Consider the following 26908-nt stretch of genomic DNA (forward strand, 5'->3'; position numbering starts at 1 on the left):
GTTATTATAAAGAACTCGTATTGCAAAAACGGCGCAAACAAGTTGTACACTTAAGGTATTATATATAAGTTCTTAATTACCTGTAAATCTGGCACTCCATCAAAGTAACATTTGGAGATGCAGGTTGCAAAACTGGTTTAGGCAAAGATGAATTTGGCAAACACAACAAGGAACCCAATAAAGAAGCTGCTTCGATCTTGGAATCTAAACAGACAAAAAATATATTGATTAAATCCAATATAATCATTTGTAAAACAAACCAATTATATACCTGAGAAGCAAAATCAGATGAAGTCAAAATCACAGTAGCTGCATGCACCAAATCCAATAACAACAAAGTATGTCCAGAATGTAACAGACTCAAAATCTTGGACCGCCTAAATATTTAATCAAGTATTTCCAATTGATTTGTCTTCACCGCATAAACCTGGATAAAAGGAATAATATATAAAAAACACAAAATATTACCAGCATTAGTGTAAATCTATTACCTTTATGTAAAGTGCTGTAAAACATGGGAAGTTGTTCCTTCGACATAGGTCCACCATGTCTGGCAATTAAACATAACAATCGTATAGGATTATTATTGCCAGTTGGATTTTCTGGAAACAAATCAATTGCATCGTAGCACCAAGCTGCCAAAAGTCCTATTGGAGGCACCAGATCAGGAATAGATGGACCAGTGATTTTATCGTTAGGGACACCAATATTTTCTTTCATCTGTGGAAACAGAATCAAACAAAATTCATTATACATATGAATTGAATTAACTTGTCGTGGAGTAAGTTATAGTCATCGCAAAAAAATTGAAAATGAATTTTATATATATATATATATATATATATATATTATATATATATATATATATATATATTATATATATATAGTTTCGAAGGTTTCTGAACATTTTAGCATACTTTAGAAAAAATAGATGTACTACACGTGAGGATACAATTTTATTCATTAAGAAATTAAAATTTTTTGCATATTTTTACGTTTCAGAGCTTTCTGAACATTTTGGCATACCTCAGAAAAAATTGATGTATGTATGTGTATGCGGATACAAATTTTCGTCGACGATTTCGGGAAAACGGTTCAACCGATTTCAATTATTCGATTCCTATTGATAAGGAGACGTGCTGATTAGTTTTTGCCAAAGGCAGGTCTAGCCGTTCCGAAGATATGGGGTAAAAAGTGCCAAAAACGGTAACTCAGTTTTTAAGAGAACGGAGCGTCCGATTTGAATAATTCAAAAAACATTTTATTTGAATTGACGAAATGAAGTCCTGATTAAATTTTTGGGATAACAGGTTTAGCGGTTTCGGAGATCTAGTAAAAAAAATTAAAAAAAAAAATCCATTTGACGGCTAAAAATGACATATGCACATTAAATTATCACATATTTTATAGATATTTTAATAATGTGTATCAATTTTCTTTACATTTCTAAGGGTTCCGTAACGTCGTTTGTCCGTTAACCAGAGACGCGGCGCTTACGCGCTTCGATATTTCCTATCTACACAGCTAACGTATCGCGATTGCTTTGAAAAAAAAGTTTAAAATACCCAAAGTATTTCAAATTAAAGAAATCTAATTTTTCAAAAAGGTCAATGTTTTTCGAAATTTCAAAAATCTCAAAAATCGATTTTTTTCGGAGTTCTAAAAGAAAATTGAATCTATTTTTAAAAAATCAATTGCCAGTACGCAATGTTCTAGCAATTTGCCTTAAGGCACGATGGCATGCCTTGTTTTATATCGTTACAAAACTCATAAAATTCTCTATTCAATTGCACCTACCAATTTTCAACTTTTGGAACAAAAACATGATAAAAAAAATTATCAAACTTTAAAATCGTATAATTTAGCGAACGAAATGCGTGTACGTTTTTCGATATTTGTTTAAATTGTCCAAAAATTTGTTAATACAAATATATATTATTTTACACCGTTACAAAGCTTATGAAATTCTCTACACAACTGCATTTACAAAATTCCAACTTTTGGAACACAAACATTGCGAAAAAAATCGTCAAACTTTAAAATCGAGTAACTGCGAGCAAAATGTTTGCACGTTATTAGATGTTTGTTCAAAAAGTGCAAAAACTTGTTAAAATATATAAATTTTATTTGATATAGTTAAAAAGCTTATATAATTGCATCTACCAATTTTCAACTTTTGGAACAAAAACATTACGAAACTAGTGGGGTGGGTGGCATCGTGCCTTAAGGCAAATTGCTGAAACTTCCCGTACAGTAACGAAATGTTCGAGGAATACTGAATGTTTTCAAATAGATTATTATAAATATTGTAACATTGTCTAATATTTATAAGAATTATATAGACTGATATTAGAACTATAGTCAGAATTAAAAATAAAATCTGAATTATTTTCGATATACAAAAATTAAAAAAAAAAAAAAAAAAAGGAACAAAAATTTTTTTTTACAAAATCAATTATTTTGTTAAGACAAGCAGAAAGTTCTTTGAATCAATTGAATCGGACGCTTAGTTCTCTCAAAAACTGCCATTTTTTGTACATTTAGCTCTGTATCTCCGAAATGGCTGGGCCTGCCTTTGCAAAAAACTAATAACCCCTTCTTCCAATCATTACTAATTGAATGTTTTTTAGATCATTCAAATCGGATACTCCGTTCTCTCAAAAAGTCGATTTTCTATTTTCTGCACTCGTTGCTCCGTATCTCCGAACCGGCTGGACCTGCCTTCATCAAAAACTAATCAGCTCTTTTCCCTATCAATAGGAATCGAATGTTTTTTAAACACACACACACACACATCCATTTTTTCTGAGGTATGCCAAAACGTTCAGAAACCTTCAAAACGTCGAGAAATGTAAAAATTTTCAATTCCGATTTTCGGCCCATTACAATAACTTACCCTACGGGAAGTTAAAAAATCATTGAACTTTTCGAACACGTGAAATTGAATCTTTTTTTAAAAAATCAATTTCTAAATCCAACTGGGAAGTTCCAGCAATTTGCCTTAAGACACGATGCCATGCACCACTAGTTTATTTAATTGCCTTACCTTTATCAAAGTTTCCATCAAATGAACCAAGTACTCAAAAAGCTGCGCATGAAGATGTGCACTCCTGATATGATTAACATTACCCAAAAGCTCCCAACATCCTGGACCAAAGAACAGCTGCCACATCTGGTAACCATCCACGAGCCTGACCACCAGATATCACTGATCTACGCTCTGGGCCATCGCATTCGCTATTATCTAAAAACCAAAAACCAAAACAAGAAATCAGACTCTTTCCAATCAGGATTTAAGGGGCACAACTAGTGCAACCGCCTAAAAAAGGTGATTTTTGGGAATTTATATTAAAAAAATACTTTATCAATCATTTCAAAATTTTAGGAGTATATTTATACATGTTTTAAGAATACATAGTAAAATTTTTGAAGAAAAAAATTAAATATTTTTTAAGTTATCGTCGATCTTCAACGGCGCGACAAAAAAAAAGGCTCTTAACTGCTGCAGTGATTCCGGCCTTCTACGTGGATGAAATTTAAAAAAAACTAGTGGGGCGCACGGCATCGTGCCTTAAGGCAAATTGCTGGAACTTCCCGTATCAAAAATTATTATTTTTTTAAAAACGAATAACATTTTTCAAAAACAAATATTTCGAAAAAATTAGATTCTTAAGAAACTATAAATTGGACAAAAAATTACTTCTTTTGGAAAAAAATTAAAAAAAAAAAATCTTTATTTTGACATATTTTGGAAGATCCGAACTTTTTTCAAAGCAATCGTACTGCTTTAACTGCATAGAGACAAAATATAAAGCGCGTAAGCGCCGCGTCGCTGTCTAACGGGTAAACATTGGTACGGAACCCATAGGAATGTAAACAAAATTTATACTTATTGTTAAAATCTCTATAAAGTATCTGATAATTTGATGTGCATATGTCTAATGATCATTTTTGACCGTAAAATAGCATTTTTTTTTTACTTTTTTCGTTAGATCTCCGAAACCGCTAGACCTGCCCTCATGAAAATATGATCAATTCTTCATCTTGCCAATACAAGTGAAATGTTTGTTGAATTATTGAATTCGGACGCTCCGATCTCTTAAAAACTGAGTTACCGTTTTCGTCACTTTTTGCCCCGTATCTTCGGAATGGCTGGACCTGCCTTCGCCAAAAACTAACAATACGTACTCTCCTATCAATACGAAACGAAGTTTTTTGAATTATTCAAATCGGTTGATCGTTGTTCCGAAATCGTCGACGAAAATTTGTATCCGAACACACACAACACACACATCCATTTTTTCTAAGGTATGCCAAAATATTCAGAAGGTTTTGAAACGTAAAGATATATAAATATTTTCATTTTAGATTCTTTTGCGATTACTATAACTTGTCCTAGGGGAAGTTAAACTCTCGTTAAACTAGATAATATTGTCTTGTAACATGACCTACAATAAAAAAAAATCGAAATTGACAAAATGGCGGCGTTTTTTGAAAAAAGAAGTCGATTTTACCCCAACATTTTGGTCGTTTTTGGACTGCCCAAATTCGATTTTTGATCAGATTAAAATTTGATAGTTCATTATTACGGAGAACTCTATATAAAACATGTAAAAAATCGATAGTGATCAAATCATTTGTTTTTGAGTAATCGCTGCAGCAAATTCGGAAAATGCTGTTTCGAGAAAAACGCTTTTAAAGATAAAATAATCGTTATACTATATACTATAAATATACTCTTTAAATGGCTGTCACTCAAAAACTATTTAAGATATCGATTTAAAATTTCGGTATGTTATTTTTAAAAGTACACCTGAGTCTGTTTTTACACGGTAGATTGGTTCCAGAAGAAGCCGTGTAAAAAAACCGTGTAAAAAAGACATTGATCTTATCCAAAATGGGTGATTTGTTCCTAATCTCTAAAACCTATTAAAATTAGTGAAAACAAGAATTTTCAAGAACAAGAATTCATGTTTATTTTATTAAATCAAATATATAATGCTTATTTTCACAAGCATAGTAATTAATGATAAGAAAGATATGCACTCTAATTCTAAAAGTAATATTAGGTTGTCAAATATCTCCCTTCCGCTTTTTTGCTCTTGGTTTATATACAAAAGGCGGAAGGGAGATATTTGACAACCTATTATAAATTAAATGTATGGCAAGTTCAGGACTAAAAAACTGTGTTGTGAACGAAAAGAATAGGTAACTATCGATACTATCGATGGTTTCAGACTTTTTTCTTTCATAAATACTTTTTAACTTCCCGAAGGAGAAGTTTATGTTTTCATCAAAAAATCCGAATCGCTAATTTTATGTTTTCTCGACGTTTCGAGCCATTCTGAATCGAATGAGGCCAAATTTGGAAAAAGTATGTGTGTGTGTGTGTGTGTGTGTGTGTGTGTGTATGTGTGTGTGTGTGTGTGAACAGATTTTTTGCCGTAAATCGACGTTTTCTCAAAACGGTTGGACCGATTTCAAAATTTAAAAGCCATTTGATGTATCTCGATGAGGACTATCGTCTCTGAGCTTTGTGCGGCGATCGGGCCGGGCCGTTTCTTTGTAAATTGCAGAAAAGTGAAAAATTTTTCGTCCACGTTTTAGCCCGCAATTCTGAATCGATTCTGAAAATTCAAAAACCGTTCGATAGATATTGGTTGGGAATCGTGCTGATTAGTTTTTGGTAAGATCGGCCGGGCCGTTTTCTTGTAATGAAGTTTTAAAAAAAAAAATATTGACGATTATTATGATTATTTTTTTGACGAAAGATACCATAGTTTTCTAGGTCATACTAAAATATTACGGCCCTACGACAACTGGTTCAGCTTTAAAAAATTCGTCATAGTTTGCAAAAATCAGTATGGTCTTTTTGGCATTTGTCAAAATTAGACTTTTGATCGACGTTTTCTCAAAAACGCCTGAACCGATTTTAGAAATTTAAAAGCCATTGATGTATTTCGGTGAGGACTATCGTTTGTCAGTTTTGTGCAACGATCTGCCAAGCCGTTTCTTCGTAATTTGAAAAAAAGTGTTGAACTTTTCGTTCACATTTAAGCTCATCCTACCGAACCGATTTTAAAAAATCAAAAACTGTTTGAAAGATATTAGTTGGGAATGATGCTGATTAATTTTAGGTGAAAATCTACCGAGCCGTTTTCTTGTAATTAACTGTTGAAAAAAAGTGTTAAATTTTCGTAAACATTTAAGCTCATCCTACCGAACCGATTTTGAAAAATCAAAAACTGTTCGAAAGATATCATTTGGGAATGATGCTGATTAATTTTAGGTGAAAATCTACCGAGCCGTTTTCTTGTAATTAACTGTTGAAAAAAGTGTTAAATTTTCGTCCACATTTAAGCTCATCCTACCGAACCGATTTTGAAAAATCAAAAACTGTTCGAAAGATATCATTTGGGAATGATGCTGATTAATTTTAGGTGAAAATCTACAGAGCCGTTTTCTTGTAATTAAATGTTGAAAAAAAGTGTTAAATTTTCGTCCACATTTAAGCTCATCTACCGAACCGATTTTGAAAAATCAAAACTGTTCGAAAGATATTAGATGGGAATGGTACTGATTAATTTTAGGTGAAAATCTACCGAGCCGTTTTTTGTAATTAACTGTTAAAAAAAAATTTAAGCCGTTTTTCATCGAACTTTTTTTGGCGATATACATCATGGTCTTATAGAACTTACTGTAATATTACGGCCTTACAACAAGTAGTTTAATTTTAAAAATTCGTCAAACTTTGCTAAAATTATTATCGTTTTTTTTTTAAAGTAAGGATTGATGAAGTATATTATTTACACATTTTTTGATCAAGTGGATTATTTACACATATCGGGAAGTTCATGTAATTTGCCTCAAGGCTAAATACCAAACCAACTAGTTTGTTATATGAACATACTTCGCAAAAATTAAATTTGACAAAAAAAATTTAAGTACATAAAATTTCAAATTGTGCTAAATGGAATAAAATCGTGTAAAAAAAATAAAAATATTCAATTTTCAAACCGTGTTATATCAAAACCGTGTACAAAAAGTCAGTGTAAAAACAGACTTAGGTGTATAATGTATCGAAATATAGAAAAATTTAAAATTCAATTTAAAATCACCCCGTGCCCCTTAATCAAAATATCATACCTAAACTATTATCTCCTCCCAAGACATCAATCTGCATAGGCGAATCCTTTATCGATCCTCCATCAACTCCACTCGAAGGACTAGGAGATGGTGACCTGGTGTTATTGTCACTATCATTACCATCTCTTCGTCCAGTTCGATCTCTCCAAAACACCAGGCCACTGTCAAGACTCAAAGCCCTTTTTAACTGATGACCAGCTCCTGGTGGTTCTATTCCTGGTCGTGAAGGATTTCGGTAAAAAGTGATCGAGGTCATCGCAACCGAAGACGTGCTTGAACCAGCCACTGGTGGAAGATGCTGGTTCGGTTGATGGTGGTGGATTGCTGGAGATATTTCCGAGTTTGATGATAATTCTAAAAGATAAATTGGGAAGAAGTGATTGATTAAGAGTTATTGGGTTTTAGAAAATGTATTGTGTGATTGGGTGTATATGCGTGGCGGTGTGTGTTTGTTTTACTAAAAATAGCAACAGGTTGTTGATAACGTTGTTTGATTTAGTTTATATGAACCGGTGATATATATATATATATATATATATATATATATATATGATTCAGTTGATGATTTTGATGTTGAGATATTAGGTTGTCAAATATCTCCCTTCCGCTTTTTTGCTCTTGGTTTATAATACAAAAAGGCGGAAGGGAGATATTTGACAACCTATTATATGAGTAAGTTCTTGTGGGGCAATACATCAAAGAATAAAAAGCAAAGATTTATGAATTAATCTTTAATTCCAAACGTTTCGACATTCAATTTAATGTCATCATCAGTGGATATTAACGTTAGTAGGTTACATCTAGAGAAGTGTACACAACACTAGAAATTAGCACTAACATTCATACAACTAACTTGTCAACACCATGCATTTTTTATAATTTTTTGTATGATGTAAAAAGAAAAATGATAATTTTATTTGAACAAAAATGTGAGTATAGTTAGGTAAATTCTGCCACGACTTCTGTACTTTGCAAGTTCCGAGGCTTATGTATTGACATGTATTGAATGTCGAAACGTTTGGAATTAAAGATTAATTTATAAATCTTAATAATACATAAATATTATTTTATATAATTGAAAAGCTAATAAAATTATCTACACATCTGTATTTAACAATTTTCAAGTTTTGGAACAAAAACATTACGAAAAAATCGTCAAACTTTAAAATCGTTTAGCATTGCGAGCAAAATGATTGTGTATTTTTTGGCATTTGTTTAAAATGTGCAAAAACTTGTTAAGATACATGTATTTTATTTTATACAGATAAAAAGCTTATAAAATTCTTTATTCAATTGCATATAGCAATTTTCAAGTTTTGGTGCAAAAATATTGCGAAGAAAAATCGTCAAATTTGTATAAGACGGCGAACTAAATGTTTGTATGTTTTCGGACATTTGTTTAAAATGTGCAAAAACTTGTTAAAAAACATGAATCTTGTTTTATACAGATAAAAAGCTTATACAATTCTTTATTCAATTGCATATAGCAATTTTCAAGTTTTGGAACAAAAACATTGAGAAAAAAATCGTCAAACTTTAAAATCGTATGAATTTGCGAACAAAACGTGTGTATATTTTTTGGCACTAGTTTAAATTGTGCAAAAATAGTTAAAACACATATAGTTTATTTTATGTAGATAAAAATGTATGAAATTCTCAATACAATTGTATTTACCAAATTTTAACTTTTGAAACAAAAACATTGTGAAAAAAATCGTCAAACTTAAGATGACCAATGATGACGACAAATTTAAAAGAAAAATAAAGAAATATTATAAGGAATTTGAAGATTGAATAGATATTTTAATTATAATAAATATTATATTGTAGTATAATGAAATAGACAAATGATATGTATATATATAATAAGAAAATTGTTTCATAATCTCTCATACCAGATACCCCTGTCTGACTGAGATATGAAAATAATATATAAATAAATAAATAAAATAAATTTGAAAAAAAAGACTTTAAAATCATGTAACTTTGCAAACAAAATGTTCGTACCTTTTTTGATAATTTGATTAAAATGTACAAAAACTTGTTAAAATATATAAATACTATTTTGTACAGATAAAAAGCTTATAAAATTCTATATTCAATTGCATTTACCAATTTTCAACTTTTGGAACAAAAACATGACAAAAAAAATCGTCAAACTTTAAAATCGTATAACAGCAAAAGGTTTGCACGTTTTTTCAAATGTGGAAAAAAATGTTAGAACGCATAATTATTATTTTATATCGTTACAAAGCTTATAAAATTCTCTACACAACTGCTTTTACAAATTTGCAACTTTTGGAACAAAAACATTACGAAAAAAATCGTCAAACTATAAAATCGTATAACTCAGCGAACAAAATGTTTGTACGCTTTTCGATATTTGTTTAAAATGTGCAAAAACTTGTTAGTATACAAAAACTGTGTTTTATATAGATAGCTTATAAAATTCTCTATACAACTGCATTTACCGATTTTCAACTTTTGGAACAAAAACATTACGAAAAAAATCATTGAACTTTACAAACACGTGAACTTCGCCTTCCGGAAAGTCAATAATTAATAACAACAACTATATTATTTATTACTATTACCTGTACAATCGTTAGAACTGTGCAGAACATTATGTTCAACACTAGGCCTATTTTTCCTATGATGTCTCGTCCTGGTGGTCTTCAACTTCCTGATGTTCGACAAATTTCCTTCACTATAGCTCCTCATCAGTCTGCTAACATTCGTTGAACTGTTGAAAAAGTCGCACTCGTCTTCTGTATATGTATTCTCATTGTCTGATTTCACTAAAAAATAATAATGGACCGATTCTCAATCAGTAAATAATAGAAAATATGGGAAATATTCTTTGTGAATCACTCCCAAAATAACATTCTTTGAGATATCATAAACAAAGTCATACATTAACATAAACAAAACCCTGTCGATTAAATTTATCAAAATAAAATTATCGCTCAATATATAAAAGTTTTAGTAAAATAATAAAATTAGAGCTTTAAGAAGAAACAATTGATATCCTGTTCAAAACAAGTGTTAGCGAACTCGAGAATAGATTTTTTTTTAATATTGTTAATATTAGGTTGTCAAATATCTCCCTTCCGCTTTTTTGCTCTTGGTTTATAATACAAAAAGGCGGAAGGGAGATATTTGACAACCTTATATTAATATTTTAGTATATGATTTTTAAAAGATTTTTTTTCGGGTATTAACATCATTATTAATACATTATTTGTATTTGTTTTCAATATTGAATTTAGTATCTAATATTATCAAAAAAAAATTTTAAACACTAATTCCGGGTATCAGAATTTAGTATATGATTTTTGTGGATTTTCTAACAATATATAAATATTATGAATAACTATATATATATATATATATATATATATATATATATATTGCATGATTTATGTGTGTATTTTCTAACACTTTTTCCAAGAAACTAATTTAGTATAAAAAATTCTAACACTTTAACGAATTTTATATTATCCACTTTCCTGGAAATTAATTTTAATGTAATATAAGTTTATACACTTTTCTATAACATTTTTGATACAACAGATAGACTATTTGTTATTGCTATTAATTTAAAATGTTAAGATTATTATTTTCTTGAAATTTCATATCCAAATATTAAAATATAATTTAATTTGCAAACAAAATGTTTAGACGTTTTTTCACGTTTAAAATGTGCAAAAAGTTGTTAAAACCCCTAAATTCTATTATATACTGATAAAAACCTAATAAAATTCTCTACACAACTGCATTTATCAAGTATCAAGTTTTGGAACAAAAACATGACGAAAAAAGTCGTCAAACTTTAAAATCGTATAACATTGCGAGTAAAATATTTGCACGTTTTTTCATATTTGTTTAAAATGTGCAAACATTTGTTAGTTTAAATTTTATTATATACTGATAAAAAGTCCATAAAATTCTCTAGAGAACTGCGTTTATCAAGTTTCAAGTTTTCTAAAAACAACATGACGAAAAAAGTCGTCAAACTTTAAAATCGTTTAAGTTTGCAAAGAAAGTGTTTGTACGTTTTTTCACATTTGTTTAAAATGTGCAAACATTTGTTAGAACCCTTAAATTTTATTTTATACAGATAAAAAATTTATAAAATTCTCTACACAACTACATTTATCAAGTATCAAGTTTTGGAACAACAAAACGACGAAAAAAGTCATCAAACTTTGAAATCGTATAACTTTGCAAACAAAATGTTTATGCATTTTTTGGCATTTCTTTAAAACGTACAAAAACTTGTTAAAATATATAAATTTTATTTTATACTGATGAAAAGTACATAATATTCTCTACACAAGTGAATTTATCAATTTTCAAGTTTTGGAACAAAAACATGACGAAAAAAGCCGTCAAACTTTGAAATCGTATAACTTTGCAAACAAAATATTTGTGCATTTTTTTTGGCATTTGTTTAAAATGTGGAAAAGCTTGTTAAAATATATAAATGATATTTTATATAAATGAAAAGTTCATAAAATTCTCTATATAACTGCATTCATCAATTTTCAAGTTTTGGAACAAAAATATGACGAAAATATCGTCAAACTTTAAAATCGTATAATATTGCGAGTAAAATATTTGTTTAAAATGTGCAAAAACCAGTTAAAACACATAATTATTATTTTATACAGATAAAAAGTTCATACAATTCTCTACAGAACTGCATTTACCAATTTTCAACTTTTAGAACAAAAACATGCCGAAAAAAATCGTCAAACTTTAAAATCGTATAACTTTGCAAACACATACATTTTCAATTTTATAATATATAAAATTAGTTTTGCAGTTTTTTCATAATTTTTGAAAATTTCAAATAGAAATATTAAAATATAATTAAAATTAGTGTAAAAAGTTTAAGAAACTTAAATGCAAGTATGTAATATTTCAGAGGATGTTCGAAAATACAACAATAAACAAAAATATGCACAGGTATAATTGAAGAATTGTTGTCTAAGTGTAAATATCAACAATATATGATTACAGTCAACAATATTGTATGACATTATAATTGAAATTGATGGTGAAATAATATATAATTTATTCTTCAGCGAAAGCAATTTTTAAATTATACATATATATATATATATATATATATATATATATATATATATATACACCTAAGTCTTTTTTTACACGGTCTTTTGTACACGGTTTTGATATAACACGGTTTGAAAATTGAATATTTTTAATTTTTACACGATTTTATTCCATTTAGCACGATTTGAAATTTTATGTACTTAAATTTTTTTTGTCAAATTTAATTTTTGCGAAGTATGTTCATATCACAAAAAAGTATTTATGAAAGAAAAAAGTCTGAAACCATCGATAGTATCAGAATTATATATTTGATTTAATAAAATAAACATGAATTCTTCTTAAAAATTCTTGTTTTTCACTGATTTTAATAGGTTTTAGAGATTAGGAACAAATCACCCATTTTTGTATATGATCAATGTCTTTTTTTTACACGGCTTCTTCTGGAACCAATCTACCGTGTAAAAACAGACTTAGGTGTATATATATATATATATATATATATAATTATAATTATTTTTTACTTACTGGGTGCAGAAGGAGTAGGAACATTCCCAACATTAACAGCACATCTTGCACTTGTTCGTTTCCTTCCTCGTTTACCATTTTTTTGTTCCTGCAAAAGTCTGTCCAAGGGCAAATCTGCCAAATCCAGGGAATATACATGACGTGCCAATACACGTGTTAAAGTCTCCATGGTTTTCTGAAAAAAAAAAACAAAATACAAATAAATAAATAAAAAAAATATATAAAAATATAAAAGTTGATGAATTGATGAACCCTTATTAGAAATGTTGAACAAAATCGGTTTAAAAGTAGATTGACTTATAAATAAATCAATTTATTAACAAATTAGTTAAGTAAGTAGTAATTAGGTAACAAATTCAGCAAATATTTCATTTTTTTTAGATAAACAGTTAAAAAATTTCGGAGATATATACAAAGTCTACACATTCAGAGTTTTATATAAAACTAGATGAACCGACAGACGTTGTCCTGTACCCATATCTACAATTTTTTAATATAATATACTAATATTTACCGTTTACCTAAAAATAATAATTATTGTTTTTTAAATTACTCTTCACGCCAAATTGCATATACATTTATAATATGAGCGATGTTAAATATAGAACTGCTTTAAATAAAATGATGAGTCTCAATCCCCACACTTTATTGGAAATTGAAGTCTTCTAAGCGGTATAACATAACCATAACATAACACTAGTACTTCATGTTGGATTAAGTTAATTTAATTTTTTGTTATTTATGATATCTAAAATTGCATCTTAAACTTCTCCTAATCGATATCGTGAAGGCCGAATTGTATATATTCATCTTTACTTTACTTTGTTGTTATAAAGCGAAAATTTTACGAATTTTAAAAATATTGTGGAAAGATTAATAAAAGATGCAAAGAATTTATATATTGAAAAAAAACTATATTGAAAAATTAATATCCGAATCTCGTGTTGGCGCCTCCTAGGGCGTGCGCTCGTATTTTTCGATTAATTTTTTGATTATTACTTAATTTCATATTTCAAGTAAATTAATTTGTCATATGCTGTTCATATGTGTAACATTCAATCTGCCATACATATACTGTATTTTATATTATTTTAATTTCTGGCACATCTCAGCTGCTTTTTGACAATAATAATATAGACATTTCATTTTTCTTATTCATAATCATAAATTTATTATACATATTCTAATATTGTCTAGGTTTATAAGTAAATTGAAATTTTTGGCAGATGATAGTTTTCATTTGTTTTCAATTCAAACAATGACATGTCGTTTTTTACAATTTTTTCCATTTATTTCTACGATATTGCATATAAATCCCAGTACTTTATAATCACAAACATTCTAGACAATTTCCTTAACAAACTTCAGAAAGATTGATCAAAATCCGCATAATCGTTTAGAAGAAGTATACAGTGAGTGCTTGTAATTTAATATGAACTTTATATAATAGCAATAAAGCTCAAATTGATTCTACGTTTTAGTTAGAAAACGTTTGTATGAGAAAACGAAAAGGGCTGTTTTTAGGGTTTTCCCGGCAATTATTGGATTTTTTTCTCGCCGTAAGAACCATCCTTGAACTTCAACGAACATTTTAAAAGAAGAATTGGCCAAATTGGTCCAGGCGTTGTTGAGTTATGCGCTTACCAACACATTTTGCGATTCATTTTTATTAAGATTTTCATAATGGATAACTTCTAATAAACAAATTACATAGGACCCAAATCCACAGATAATAAAAATTGCTATATTATTATTATTAATTAAATGTTTTCCCTATAACTTACCGCCCATTCTTTGATTAATTCCTCCCACTGTGTGAGCGATGTTAATACTGATAAAAATTTAGCCCACAAATCAGGACTTATGCTCACATTCAAATTAGCTTTGATCCACGTCACGATTAGTGTTTGGAAAATGGCTTGTGCTAAGGTTCCACCTTTAAAAAGATTTAAAAACTAGTTTAAAAATGTTTTAAATAGAATAAAAAATTATTTAAGTAAGAAATTGTTACCTAAAGTGTCATTTTTCCTTCTCGGGTCTGTCCTGGTTAAAACTAAAGAAGTCACTTGCAATAAAACAAGAAGTAATTGCTCCCTATAAATAATAAAATACTTGTAATATATATATATATATATATATATATATATTTATTTATTTATTTATTTATTTATTAACTTCCCGTATGGTAAGTTATAGTAATCGCAAAAAAATCGAAAATAAATTTTTTTATATATTTTTACGTTTCAGAGGTTTCTGAACATTTTGGCATACCTTAGAAAAAATGGATGTGTGTGTGTATGTGTGTGTGTGTGTGTGCGGATACAAATTTTCGTCGACGATTTCGGGAACACGGATGAAGCAATTAGAATAATTCAAAAAACATTCGATTCGTATTGATAAGAAGACGTGCTGATTAGTTTTTAGCGGAGGTAGGTCTAGCCGTTCCGAAGATATGGGGCAAAAAGTGCCAAAAACGGTAACTCAGTTTTAAGAGAACGGAGCGTCCGATTTGAATAATTCTGAAAACATTTCACTTGTATTGACAAGATGAAGAATTGATCAAATTTCAAAAAGGCAGGTCTAGCGGTTTCGGAGATCTAATGAAAAAGTATAAAAAAAATGCCATTCGACGGTCAAAATGATCATTAGACATATGCACATCAAGTTATCAGATATTTTATAGAGATTTAACAATAAGTATAAATTTTGTTTACATTCCTATGGGTCCGTACCAATGCTTATCCGTTAGACAGCGACGCGGCTAATTTTTTTTTCAATAAAAAGTAATTTTTGTCCAATTTATAGTTTTCAAAATTATTATTTTTTCAAAGTAAAAATTTTTTCAAAAATGTTAATCGTTTTTGAAAAAATAATAATTTTTCGTACGGGAAGTTCCAGCAATTTGCCTAAAGGCACGATGCCTTAATTGCCTTAAGACAGAATTCCACTTACAGCTAGTTTATTTATTATTATTTACCAAGTAGCTGCCTCCATATGAACATGCATAACCATGTACCGATAAATATTCAGCACTCGTTTACAAGTATCAGTCTGTTCTTCTAATAAATGCAATTGATCTTCCGGTACAATTAGTAGAAACACATTGGCTGCTTGTGTTACAAACACTTGCAAAACATTCTGAAATAGAAAGAATATTTTATTAACACTTTTAATTCAATAAGTGTAATTAATTTTTTTCCTTACTTGCAATCCTGCCCTTATAGCTAAATTCAAGTCTTGAGATTCTTGTTCGAGATCACTTTTTGTCGGTTCCAATAAAAATGGAGGTGGATCTGGTACCTAAATATAAAATATAATATAATAACAATACTTTGGATACAAAATATTTGTTTTTCTAATTACCGTCATTTGTATCCAGTCCTTGTAAACAGCAATAGATTTCCTAATTGCTGCTGATTGTGTAAAACTCAACAGAAATGCTTGTCTGTATATCTCATGAATAAAATTGATGTTTTCTCTGGTGCCGAATAAGACATCTCTGACGAGTTGTGAGCTGTTTTGTAAATTCACACTGTTTTGAACTAATCCTATGCTGTCTAGAGACGGTGAGTTTTCCTCTTCTGATTGTAAAGACTGGAATAAAAGAAATAGGTAGACTCATTTTAGTAATTTATTTATTTATTTTAAATATATAGCCCACAGATTTCTTCCAAGAGGATTCAAAAATACAATTATTTTACATAATAAATAACAATTAAAATATATACAAAACTAGCAAAACCGACGAACTCCGTTTCGCCACCAGATGGTTTCGTAAGAAAGATGAAGAAATTTTTTGTTTGTTTTATATTTGAAAAGGAAAATTTTGATTTTTTCATACAACAGTAATGAATTTATTCCGATTACAAAAATGAAGTGTTTTTTAGTTGAACTTCTCTAAGTAAATAAAAGTGAATCCGCAAATTATCCGTTTCATTGAAGTGCTCTTTGGTAAACCACATTTTTTGTTTTTTGGTCCGACGTTAACACAAACAAAGCGGATGGTTTTCCAACTCGTGAACAGGCAACGTATAACTGCCCATGTGGAAAACAATGATTTTCTAAATAATCTATTTGAAATTTATTCCGCAAACACTAAGCGATTGGCCTTGCGACTTGTTATTGCGAACGCAAGGCGAACTGGAAATTGCAATCGTTTGAAGTCAAACGAAAGACCAGTCGGAATCATTGGTATGTCACCAAATCGCCAGCAATTTTTGATTGAATGGTGAAATTCAGTGCGTGTACATCATTATTCTTTGCGGCAAGAATTGCTCGTTGACTTAACGAAGCATAATTCTAATAATTTTCACTAATGTCATTACTCGAATTCTTAATTACGGTGCGTAAAGTTCTAGCAATTTGCATTAGGGCACGATGCTATGCACCACTAATTTTCTTAGCTATAAACCGTGCGAAGCCCGAGACCTTTCCAACGAATGCAAAATTGTCAAAATCGGTTCGTGCATTCTGGAGTTATTTTGTCAGGCAGGAAAACCCGACTTATTTTTATATATATAGAAGATTACAATATAAAGTTATCAACATAAAATGCTTAACATAAAATTACATATAATGCAGAATGCAACAATATTATTTATAAACAGAATAAGATAAAATAATGAGATATTTGAAAGAAAATAAAAAGATTAACTTGTGCAGATGGAGATTATTTGATTAGGTGATGTGTTGTGAATGTCTATTTCATTATTAATTAAGGTAAAGTTAGAGGACATAAGTAAAATAGGCGAATTTAAGAGAGAATTAGATTTAGGAGCCTTGGAACATTAAAGGATAGTTGGTTAAGAATAAGAGGACAGTCTATAGAATTATTGCAAAGTTTAAATAAGAACATAATTGTACAGATAAATCGACGTGAGGCAAGAGAAGGAATACCAAATTCTTTTAGTAAAGTGTTGTGATCAAACCCACGTTCAGCGTAAATTTTATATGTTTTGGAATAAAGATATTTCAGACATTTTCGCTGAACCTTCTCTATCCCATCAGACTTCTTGATTTGATGAGGATACCAAATGATCGAACCATATTCCAATTTTAAACGTACTTTAGAATAGTACATGCAAGGAAGTGCATTGTTAGAATTGAATTCTTTACAATTTCTCAGTATCAAACCTAAAGATTTATGTGCTCTATTATAAAAATCAGTTATATGATCAGTGAAGAACAAACCAGAATCAAATAAAACTCCTAAGTCTAATATTTTATTACATCTATCAATGCTGGTTTTAGAGATTTTATAATCAGAATGTATTAGAACGCGCTTGTGTGAAAAACTAAGAATTTTGCACTTTGATATACACCTAAGTATGTTTTTACACGGTAGATTGGTTCCAGAAGAAGCCATGTAAAAAAAAAACGTGTAAAAAAAGACATTGATCTTATACAAAAATGGGTGATTTGTTCCTAATCTCTAAAACTTATTAAAATTAGTGAAAAACAAGAATTTTTAGGGTATTCCCCTAAATTAGTGCTATTCACATTTGCTTTGACCAGTAAAAATTGTTTGTACGCGCTGAAGGGGAATTCACTTAAAATTTTAAGCTAGTATTCGCAAACTATCGATACTATCGATGGTTTCAGACTTTTTTCTTTCATAAATACTTTTTTGTTATATGAACATACTTCGCAAAAATTAAATTTGACAAAAAAAATTAAGTACATAAAATTTCAAATCGTGCTAAATGGAATAAAATCGTGTAAAAAAATTAAAAATACTCATTTTTCAAACCGTGTACAAAAAGACCGTGTAAAAGCAGACTTAGGTGTATTTAAATGTAGTTTGTTATAGATACACCAAGAGTGGAAAGAGTCAAGTTGAGATTGTAATAATAAGCAGTCATCAATAGAATTTATTTTGAGACATAGTTTGAGATCATCTGCAAATAATAAATGTGGACAGCCAATAATTTAAGATGTCATTAATAAAAATAATAAATAGTAGTAGACCAAGAATGGATCCCTGAGGAACACCTAAACTGATATTTTCAATATTGCTCAAGAATCCATTAAGATAGACAAACTGTTTATGATTATGAAGATAACTCTTAAAAAAAAAATAAGTGAAGAATTAAGACTAATCTTAGATAATTTAGTAAGAAGAATGTTATGATCAATTTTTATCACTGAAGTCAATGTAAATAACATCAACTTGTCCATTAGTGTCAAGATTCTCAGTTATATATTGTTTAATACAGATTATATTTGTATGATGTATGAATCCATGTTGATTAGTAGATAGATTAAAGTTCTAACAGAAGGAATTAGTTCTCTATAAATATTTTTTTCAAATACCTTAGCAAAGTTTGATAATAGTGGTATCGGCCTGTAATTAGTAATGTTTGATGTATCACCTTGTTTAAAAGTTGGTACTAATTGTGCAATTTACCAACTATTTGGAAAAGTGTTTGTACACAATGATAGATTAAATAAAAATGCAAGTGCATCAGATAGAGCAGATGAGCGATCACGTATAAAGAGTTCTTTAAACTTGCTATTGCAAGTTGCACAGTACTAGAATCAATTTCACCTATATCTATCATGATTCTATCATTATGGTCAAATAAAATAGGTATGTCAAGTTTAGGCTGATAAACACTAATAAAGTAAGAATTGAATGCATCAACAATAAAAATTACTTAAAAGTTACCTGTGGTTGAACTGGAGGTTTATCAATCTTCTTCATATCATGCGTATAAGAAACAATCCACTTGATCAAAACCACTCTGCACAAGGATAATTGTTCATCTTTTTTGTTAACTTGCCGGATTTCTGGTAAATCTACAAACAAACCAAAAAATTATAGCAAACAAGTAAAATATCTATTACAATGTTTCAAATTCAATCTTACCCAGTACAGGTTCATACAATGAATGCCTTTTATCATAATCCGGACATATGATAGGCAAATAAATCTTCCTGAACCTGTCCAGGAGGAAACTGAAACCGTTAGCATGTTTTTGTGCACATTTTTCCCTCCACACAAGACAAGCTGACGCTTGAACCATACAATCCAAAACTAGATCCAGAAAAACATGAGGTTGGTGTTGAGCTCGTTCTTGGCCGGTGCATGGAATTAATGGTAAAATATCCAGGGAATGGACAGGAGACGATGCAGTATCGTGGAAGACTGAAGCACCTGCAATAATTACAAATTAGGAGTATAACCATTGTTAAATATATATTGTTAAATATATATTATTACTAACCACTGTTTTTCTGCAGTGTAAAGTTAGGATGGTGTAACAACTCTGTAGGATTAAATTCAAGCTCAGGAGATGCGTTGATGTTTTTGGTGTCACCAATTATTGCTGAGCCTAAACCTGGTACTAAACTAGCGTACATACTATGCACCATAGCTGGAGCATTATCACCTAACGCTGATACCATAATAAAAATAACCTAAAAAATTACAAACAATCAGCATATCATTACAACCTAATTATCTATTATCTATCTATTATTACCTGACTCCTTCGCTCCATAATTTCTGGTTGTTAGCAGGATGCAATACTTTACTCAAAAGTCTGCCAAGGGAATGAGCTTGCCATCCCCTTGACAATAATTCTGGTAAAAAACAAATCACTCTGCGCATTAACCATAGTGCATTTTCTAGTTCTTCTTTGTGCGCTTTTTGAACTAAAAATTTAAACATTACAAATTTAATATAACTGACTTAAATTACTTGATTTATAATACTAACCTCTTTGACGTAGATTTGTTTCTGCTTGAACAAAACTGTCGTAAAGGATGTAATAGACATGACTGTAATTAGCTTCGAATAGAGATTTTGCTTCGTCAATATCTACATGTTCTGTAAAGGATATATATACATATATATGCATATATATATATATATATATATATATATATATATATACATAGATTTATAAATATTATATGTAAATAATGTAACACAATGATGTTAATTTCAATAACCAAACAAAAAGATTACCATAATATTTTCTATATTATGTTAATATGAAAAATAACTTATATGGAATTGTGCAATTGAATTTAAATATAATTTCTATAACTAAATGAATGCTCAAATAATATTTATATAGACATTTAGTTACCAGAAATTAAAATATATATAATTATATATTGATATAAATTATAAAATAGTTATTTTTCTCACCCAAGATGATTTTTAAATGTTTCAACCTCGTCACAGAGTCCTTTTTAATATCCTGTATTTTACTAATAGATTTTTTAACATCCTGGTGTGATTTTTTAGCAAACATGTTCTGCATTTTGTATATTTTTGTTCGAACTTTTTATCACTATCGACATTTAATTATATATTTAGTTATGAATAAATTATTAGACAAAATATTTATTTACTGTTATTCTTGACATGTTTATATTACAATTAGCAGATGCCATTTTAGGTATTATCATTTCTGACGAGGACGTGTTTATTTTAATTATGTGGTTATTCGGAATGAATTTTATTATGTGAATATTAAATACCATTTATAGAATTGTTGAATACGATTGATGTTTTGGCAAAATTTTAATCTCTTCACCTAATTCACAGCTGTCAAAATATACTGCATAGCTGTCAGTTTGACAGTTCAGCTGTCAGAATTGAAAACCATAGGGAATATAAAAAGAGAGGGTAACATATGAAAATTAATACAAAAGGACATTAAATTCAAATAAATTTTATGAAACAAAATTTACTTTCTAATATTTCAATCACATAAATAAATTATAATTACTGTCCTATTAAACATAAATATATTGTAAATACAAATATAACTTGTAATTAATATAAAATAAACATAAAGTTATAATCAAAGTATTTTACAACAAATTGGTTCTTCCAAATTCAATTAATCAAACACCAAAAAAACATTGGTCCAGACGAGCCGGATTTGACATTCAGTAAAATCTAATACTGTAAACATTGGTCCTTCGAGCCGGATTCGACATCCAGTAAAATCTAATACAGAAAGCATTGGTCCTTCGAGCCGGATTTGATATCCAGTAAAATCAAATACAAAAAAACATTGGTCCTTCGAGCCGGATTTCCAGTAAAATCTAATACAAAAAAAATATATTCATAAGAACTTTATCTTTTTGTAATGAAATAAGTCTTATCTTTTAAGTAATATATCTACTTATCATTTATTATTAAAACAACTTTTCCTTTTCATTTCTTTTTATTTATTTGTGCAGTTTCAATAGATATACTATGAGTCTTAGACAAATGTACTTTTAATCTATACCTAATATAGAAGCCTTTATTACAAATAGAACATAAATATGGCTTTTCGCCAGTGTGTGTCATTGTGTGATACTGAAGAGCATCTTTATGTGCGAAAGCCTTATTACACAAATTACAAGAAAACTTCTTGATCCCAGTATGAAGCACCATGTGCTTTCTCAGATGTGTATCTTGGTTAAAACTCTTTTGACAAACCTAAACAAAAAAAAAGTTATAATAAACTTGTGGAATGGATTTGAAGTATGTATTTACTACCTTGCATTGATAAGGCTTTTCGCCTGAATGTATTCTCTCATGTCTAATCAAAGCAATTTTCAATCTGAATCCTTTATTACAAATTTTGCAAATATGTGGCTTTTCATCAGTATGCATTAATTCATGAACTGATAAACCAGTTTTTGTTGAAAACACTTTGCCACAGTAGTTGCAAAGAAATTGTTGTAGTTTTTGAGTACTTGTCTTTTTTGTACCGTTTCCTGGTGAACCATGTTTTAATTTTTTAGACAACGGATTGCATAAAGCTTTGTGTTTCCACAAACTGTTAATTTTTGGGGTAGTGTAATTACATAAAGGACATTTATGGGGATCGTTGGGGTCACGGTGTTTGTCCATATGAACCCTAGAAGATGAAAATAGTGTATTACAATTTGTGTAATTATTTATTGATATATTCTGCCTTACATTAAAAATGCTGAACGTGTGAAAGCACTGTCACATATTGTGCAAGGATAGGGTTTATCTCCAGAATGAATTAACATATGACGTTTTAAATTCTTGTTTGAAATTTTCTTAAAACAAATATCACATTCAACAATATTAGCACCAGTATGTATATCCATGTGTACAGACAATCTTGCACGTGTTACAAACTTTTTATTACAAATCTGCAAAAAATAAAAGTGCAAAATAAACAAGAAAAGTAGTATTGTATAACAATTACTACCTTGCATTGTAATTCTGGATCATCACTTGCATGTGTTTTTTCATGATTTATTAAGAAGTTTATAGAGGAAAATTCTTTTTTACAAAATCTACATATATACGGGGGCAAATGTGTCAGTTTATGCTTATTTAAATCCTCTGTTGTCTTGGTCTCTACACTGCAATAGCCACATTTGTGTTTAGTTTTCTTTTTATAACTCCCTTTTCCCGATCTGCTTCTAACTTTCCTTTTATATTGTACATTATCGCTCCGAACTGAATCATTCAACTGTTCATCATCATTGTCATCATAGCAAATATCTTCAGGCTCAGATTTAGCATATATTTCAGCATCAAATGCACTTTGTTCTTCTTTTATTAAAGATAATAAAGACTCATTAGTTGCTTTTTTGGTTCTCAGTATCTCATCAGACTTTTCACACATTAATTTGAATTCAAAAGCATCTTGTAAACGTTTATCACACTCGGGACAAATCACTTGTGGATACTCATCGTGCTCCGAAACCTAAATAATAATATACACATGTAATATATATATTTTTAAATATTTATTATAAAAATACCTGAACTAAAGTGCAACGCATAATTGCATCGCATATTTTTGAGTCTTTTGAAAATATTGGTATTGTATTTTCTATTATTTTTAAACATAATCGACAAATTTCGTTATTCGCATTGCTTGTATGCATTTTTATTTAGATTTTATGCGATCTTAGTAGATAATAAAATTAAATGTTTAACAATAATACAGAAATGTCAAATTTGTGATGAAATGTCAAAATATGTATACAAATATTTAAGTGTTGCCAGGTGCACATATTCAAAATAGTATACTGGGAAACGCGGGAAACTTAAAATAATAAACCAAAATGATAAAAGATACATGTTAATCATATTTACTTATACACAAAATTATTAATATAATAACTTTAAATATACATTATAAATAAATATATATATATATATATATATATATATATATATAAATAGATTTATAAATTAACTTTAACATAGATTTACACATGTATTTAAAATTTTCAAGTAAAAATTTGTTTATTTACAAATATATACTTAAATATACAGAAAATCAGTTGCTATATCAATGTTTATATGCATTTTCTACAAAATAAATATATTATATGAATAGATATATTATACAATCGTTTGTTATAGAAATTAAATTAAAGTTAGTAATGTAAATAGGGGTATTCTTAAAACATATTTTCTATACTTATATCTATACCATATGTATAAAATTAATATAAAACTTATAATATAGTTTATTGCACGTATAATATCTCCAAATATTTTTTTTTTAATTTTTTCCGCCATTTTTTAAATTTTGTACAAATTATCGATACTCTCGTCGACAGTATCGATATTAAATATTGCGTCAACAGTGAAGCACCTTTCAATTCAATTTTCATTGACATTTCATTTGTTTGAATTGAATTATATGTTTAGAAAGAAAAAGTGAATAATGAAAGAAATATATTCAAAGATTTGTCGTTTATGTTTACAAATAACAAATGATTTACTACCAATTCACGATTCATCAGACACTATATGTAATACAATAATGGCTTGTACTGTTATTAAAGTTAGTCTTGCAATTGTATCAGTACTGTAAGTGTTTTATTTGTTTATTAATCATGTTTTTTCTATAGATTTCCAAAGATGATGGTTTGCCTGACAATATATGTACAAGTTGTATGCAAAAACTCAATAGCTCTTATGAATTCAAACAGCTATGTGAAACCTCTGATGTTTTTCTTAGAAATTATGATATAGGTGTAGACAGTGTAGAATTTGAACCTGAAACTGTTAAAGACGAAGAAATAATTGTAGTAAGTCCAACAGTCAAAGATGAAGTAGCAATTAGTGTAAAGGAAGAAGAACTAGCAGAAAAAACAGTATCAGAACAATTTGAAATTATATACGCTTATAGTGATACAATAGAAGAAATCGAAGCTGATGACAGTTTAGTACAATATGAACCTGAACCTCAACCTGAACCTGAGCCTGAGCAAAAAGTAACAGAAAAACCACAAATTCCAGATTTACTGCCTATTAAAAAACAAAAATCTGGTAGAAAAAAAGTACTAAGACGGCTAGGAAAAAAGTTTCCAAACAAGAAAGTAGTACTGAGTGTAAAATTTGTCATAAAGTGTTCTCTCATGCCGGTAACATGAAACGTCACGCTCTAATCCACCAGGGTATCAAACCACACGCTTGTCACTTGTGTGGTAAGAAATTTTCACGATCTAGTACTTTAAAAGAACACTTAGATATATTCCATGCCAAGAATATTAAAGAATACAATTGTAAGCTTTGTGACTTCACAAATTTACGTAGAAATGAATTATCAATGCATATGGTAATAGAACATAACATTGGAACCTTAAACAGTGTCAAACCGAGGTTCTCTAAACCAAAGCCCCAAACATGCACTATTTGCAATAAAATGTTAAGTTCAACTGCAGCTTTAAACATGCACATGAAAATACACAATAACGTTAGAGAACATTTGTGCAGGCATTGTGGTCGTGCCTTTCATCACAAAGCTGGTTTAGAAAATCATGAACGAATACATACCGGTGAAAAGCCTTATATTTGTCCACATTGTCCCAAACGGTTCTCACAACAAATAGGACTTAAAATACATGAAAGGACACACACAGGGGAACGACCTTATCAATGCAAAGTAATAAACAACAACAACATTTGTCTCAAGGGTACATTATTAATGTTTTACCTTTTACAGGTGTGTCTAAAATCCTTCAGCCAACAAACCCACCTCAGGACCCACTCGTTTACTCATTCTGGTGAGAGGAGATATGCTTGTGATATGTGTGATAAAAGATTTGCTTTGAGGGAAGGCTTGAGGTATCATCAAATGGCACACACAGGCGAGACACCATTTAAATGCTCATTGTGCAATAAAGGATTCTATATACAATACAAACTTAAAGTACACATGGCTAAAAGTCATCATTTGAAAATGGAGATAATAAAGAAATAATTTCATAAAGGATTTGTGTATTTATAAATAAATTTAAGTAACAATATATATATTATATTTATTATAATTTGAAACCTGAATGAATACTGCACACGCCTAGTGTTAAATTTTCAAAAGTAACTTCTAAAAAACCTGCTGCTCGTATCATATCTTTAAACTCTTCTTGTGGTGGAAATTTACGTATACTTTCAACCAAGTATTGATATGGTTGCCACTGTCCTGCAAGAATTTGTCCCATAGGAGGTATAACCTCAAATGAGTACTTGTCATAAATTTGTTGCAACACTTTGTTATCCAAGTGGCTAAATTCTAGACACATAAATCTACCACCTGGTTTCAGCACTCGATAAGCTTCTTTCAAAGCTTTATCTATATGTGTTACATTCCTGATACCAAATGCTATAGTATAAGCCGAGAAAGTATTGTCTTCAAAGCACAATTTCTCTGCGTCTCCACAAACCCAATCAAGGGTAACAGAATCTTGTTTTATATTCAATTCCTCAAACCGTTTCTTACCAACATCTAACATGTGCTGGTTTATATCACAAACAGTATTGGCTATTTTTATTCATACAATTCTCAGTGTTTAATAAATATTTTAACACTCTGAATGATATGTCACCTGTTCCTCCAGCAACGTCCAATAGGTTAGTACCATGCATAGGTCCTAGTTTTTCTACAAATTTATCTTTCCACAAACGGTGTATTCCTAAAGACATTGCATCGTTCATTAAATCGTAAGAATTTGCTACTTGCTCGAATACTGTGTAGACTTTTTGAGCCTTTTCATTTTCGTCGACTGTTTGGTAACCAAAATGAGTCTCTGCGAAACTTGTAGAGGAGGTCGAGATTGGAGATAGGATTTTGTGGTTGATGAATTTGGGAAATAAAGGCTTTAATAGTTGTTTAATAAACATTTTTAAATTATTATATATATTTAT

General features: G+C 29.4%; 5 protein-coding genes across 5 annotated transcripts in view; 2 read left to right on the forward strand and 3 right to left on the reverse strand.

Moving 5' to 3' along the window:
- Positions 1-21042, reverse strand: part of LOC113372877 (probable Rho GTPase-activating protein CG5521) — a 74513-nt gene extending 53471 nt beyond the window's left edge. The window contains 20 exon segments of the mRNA XM_026613217.1: positions 81-204; positions 419-427; positions 492-720; positions 918-936; positions 3130-3244; positions 7147-7500; positions 9741-9944; positions 12751-12925; positions 14535-14686; positions 14762-14844; positions 15728-15888; positions 15955-16050; positions 16114-16344; positions 19418-19548; positions 19619-19906; positions 19977-20147; positions 20150-20169; positions 20235-20406; positions 20453-20581; positions 20909-21042. Coding sequence (XP_026469002.1) covers positions 81-204; positions 419-427; positions 492-720; positions 918-936; positions 3130-3244; positions 7147-7500; positions 9741-9944; positions 12751-12925; positions 14535-14686; positions 14762-14844; positions 15728-15888; positions 15955-16050; positions 16114-16344; positions 19418-19548; positions 19619-19906; positions 19977-20147; positions 20150-20169; positions 20235-20406; positions 20453-20581; positions 20909-21023 — 2978 coding nt within the window. The 5' untranslated portion in view covers positions 21024-21042.
- Positions 21043-21608: 566 nt separating this feature from the next.
- LOC113372878 (zinc finger protein 883-like) lies at positions 21609-23645 on the reverse strand. Its single transcript, XM_026613218.1, has 6 exons — positions 23509-23645; positions 22947-23450; positions 22685-22887; positions 22259-22622; positions 22005-22198; positions 21609-21816 (listed from the first exon to the last, which is right to left on the reverse strand). Exons 1-6 carry the CDS (start codon positions 23632-23634, stop codon positions 21609-21611), a joined length of 1599 nt encoding a protein of 532 aa, XP_026469003.1. The 5' UTR covers positions 23635-23645.
- A 755-nt stretch (positions 23646-24400) lies between these two features.
- Positions 24401-25522, forward strand: LOC113372379. Its single transcript, XM_026612701.1, has 2 exons — positions 24401-24545; positions 24613-25522. Exons 1-2 carry the CDS (start codon positions 24426-24428, stop codon positions 25135-25137), a joined length of 645 nt encoding a protein of 214 aa, XP_026468486.1. The 5' UTR covers positions 24401-24425; the 3' UTR covers positions 25138-25522.
- Positions 25151-25967, forward strand: LOC113372881 (gastrula zinc finger protein XlCGF9.1-like). Its single transcript, XM_026613219.1, has 2 exons — positions 25151-25649; positions 25710-25967. The coding sequence occupies exons 1-2, from the start codon at positions 25314-25316 to the stop codon at positions 25965-25967; spliced, it is 594 nt and encodes a 197-aa protein (XP_026469004.1). The 5' UTR covers positions 25151-25313.
- Positions 25968-25988: 21 nt separating this feature from the next.
- Positions 25989-26884, reverse strand: LOC113372882 (2-methoxy-6-polyprenyl-1,4-benzoquinol methylase, mitochondrial). Its single transcript, XM_026613220.1, is given in 2 exon segments — positions 25989-26526; positions 26528-26884. Coding segments are annotated over 2 exon segments (855 nt in total). The 3' UTR covers positions 25989-26028.
- Between the last annotated feature and the right edge of the window lie 24 nt (positions 26885-26908).

This window comes from Ctenocephalides felis, unplaced genomic scaffold (assembly GCF_003426905.1).
Source record: "Ctenocephalides felis isolate EL2017-DRISC unplaced genomic scaffold, ASM342690v1 CF-g0.4_SCAFFOLD_01604, whole genome shotgun sequence".
In the NCBI taxonomy this organism is placed as follows: Eukaryota; Metazoa; Arthropoda; class Insecta; order Siphonaptera; family Pulicidae; genus Ctenocephalides; species Ctenocephalides felis.

Bases quoted from the DNA above. Each gene is read 5' to 3' on its own strand.
- LOC113372878 (XM_026613218.1), bottom strand. From the start codon at position 23,634: ATGCATACAAGCAATGCGAATAACGAAATTTGTCGATTATGTTTAAAA. The intron at 22,623-22,684 runs GTAAGGCAGAAT...TTCATCTTCTAG, and splicing joins ACACGTTCAGCATTTTTAAT to GGTTCATATGGACAAACACC. The intron at 22,199-22,258 runs GTAGTAAATACA...TTTTTTGTTTAG, and splicing joins AAAAGCCTTATCAATGCAAG to GTTTGTCAAAAGAGTTTTAA.
- LOC113372379 (XM_026612701.1), top strand. From the start codon at position 24,426: ATGAAAGAAATATATTCAAAGATTTGTCGTTTATGTTTACAAATAACA. The intron at 24,546-24,612 runs GTTAGTCTTGCA...TTTTTTCTATAG, and splicing joins TGGCTTGTACTGTTATTAAA to ATTTCCAAAGATGATGGTTT.
- LOC113372881 (XM_026613219.1), top strand. From the start codon at position 25,314: ATGCATATGGTAATAGAACATAACATTGGAACCTTAAACAGTGTCAAA. The intron at 25,650-25,709 runs GTAATAAACAAC...TACCTTTTACAG, and splicing joins AACGACCTTATCAATGCAAA to GTGTGTCTAAAATCCTTCAG.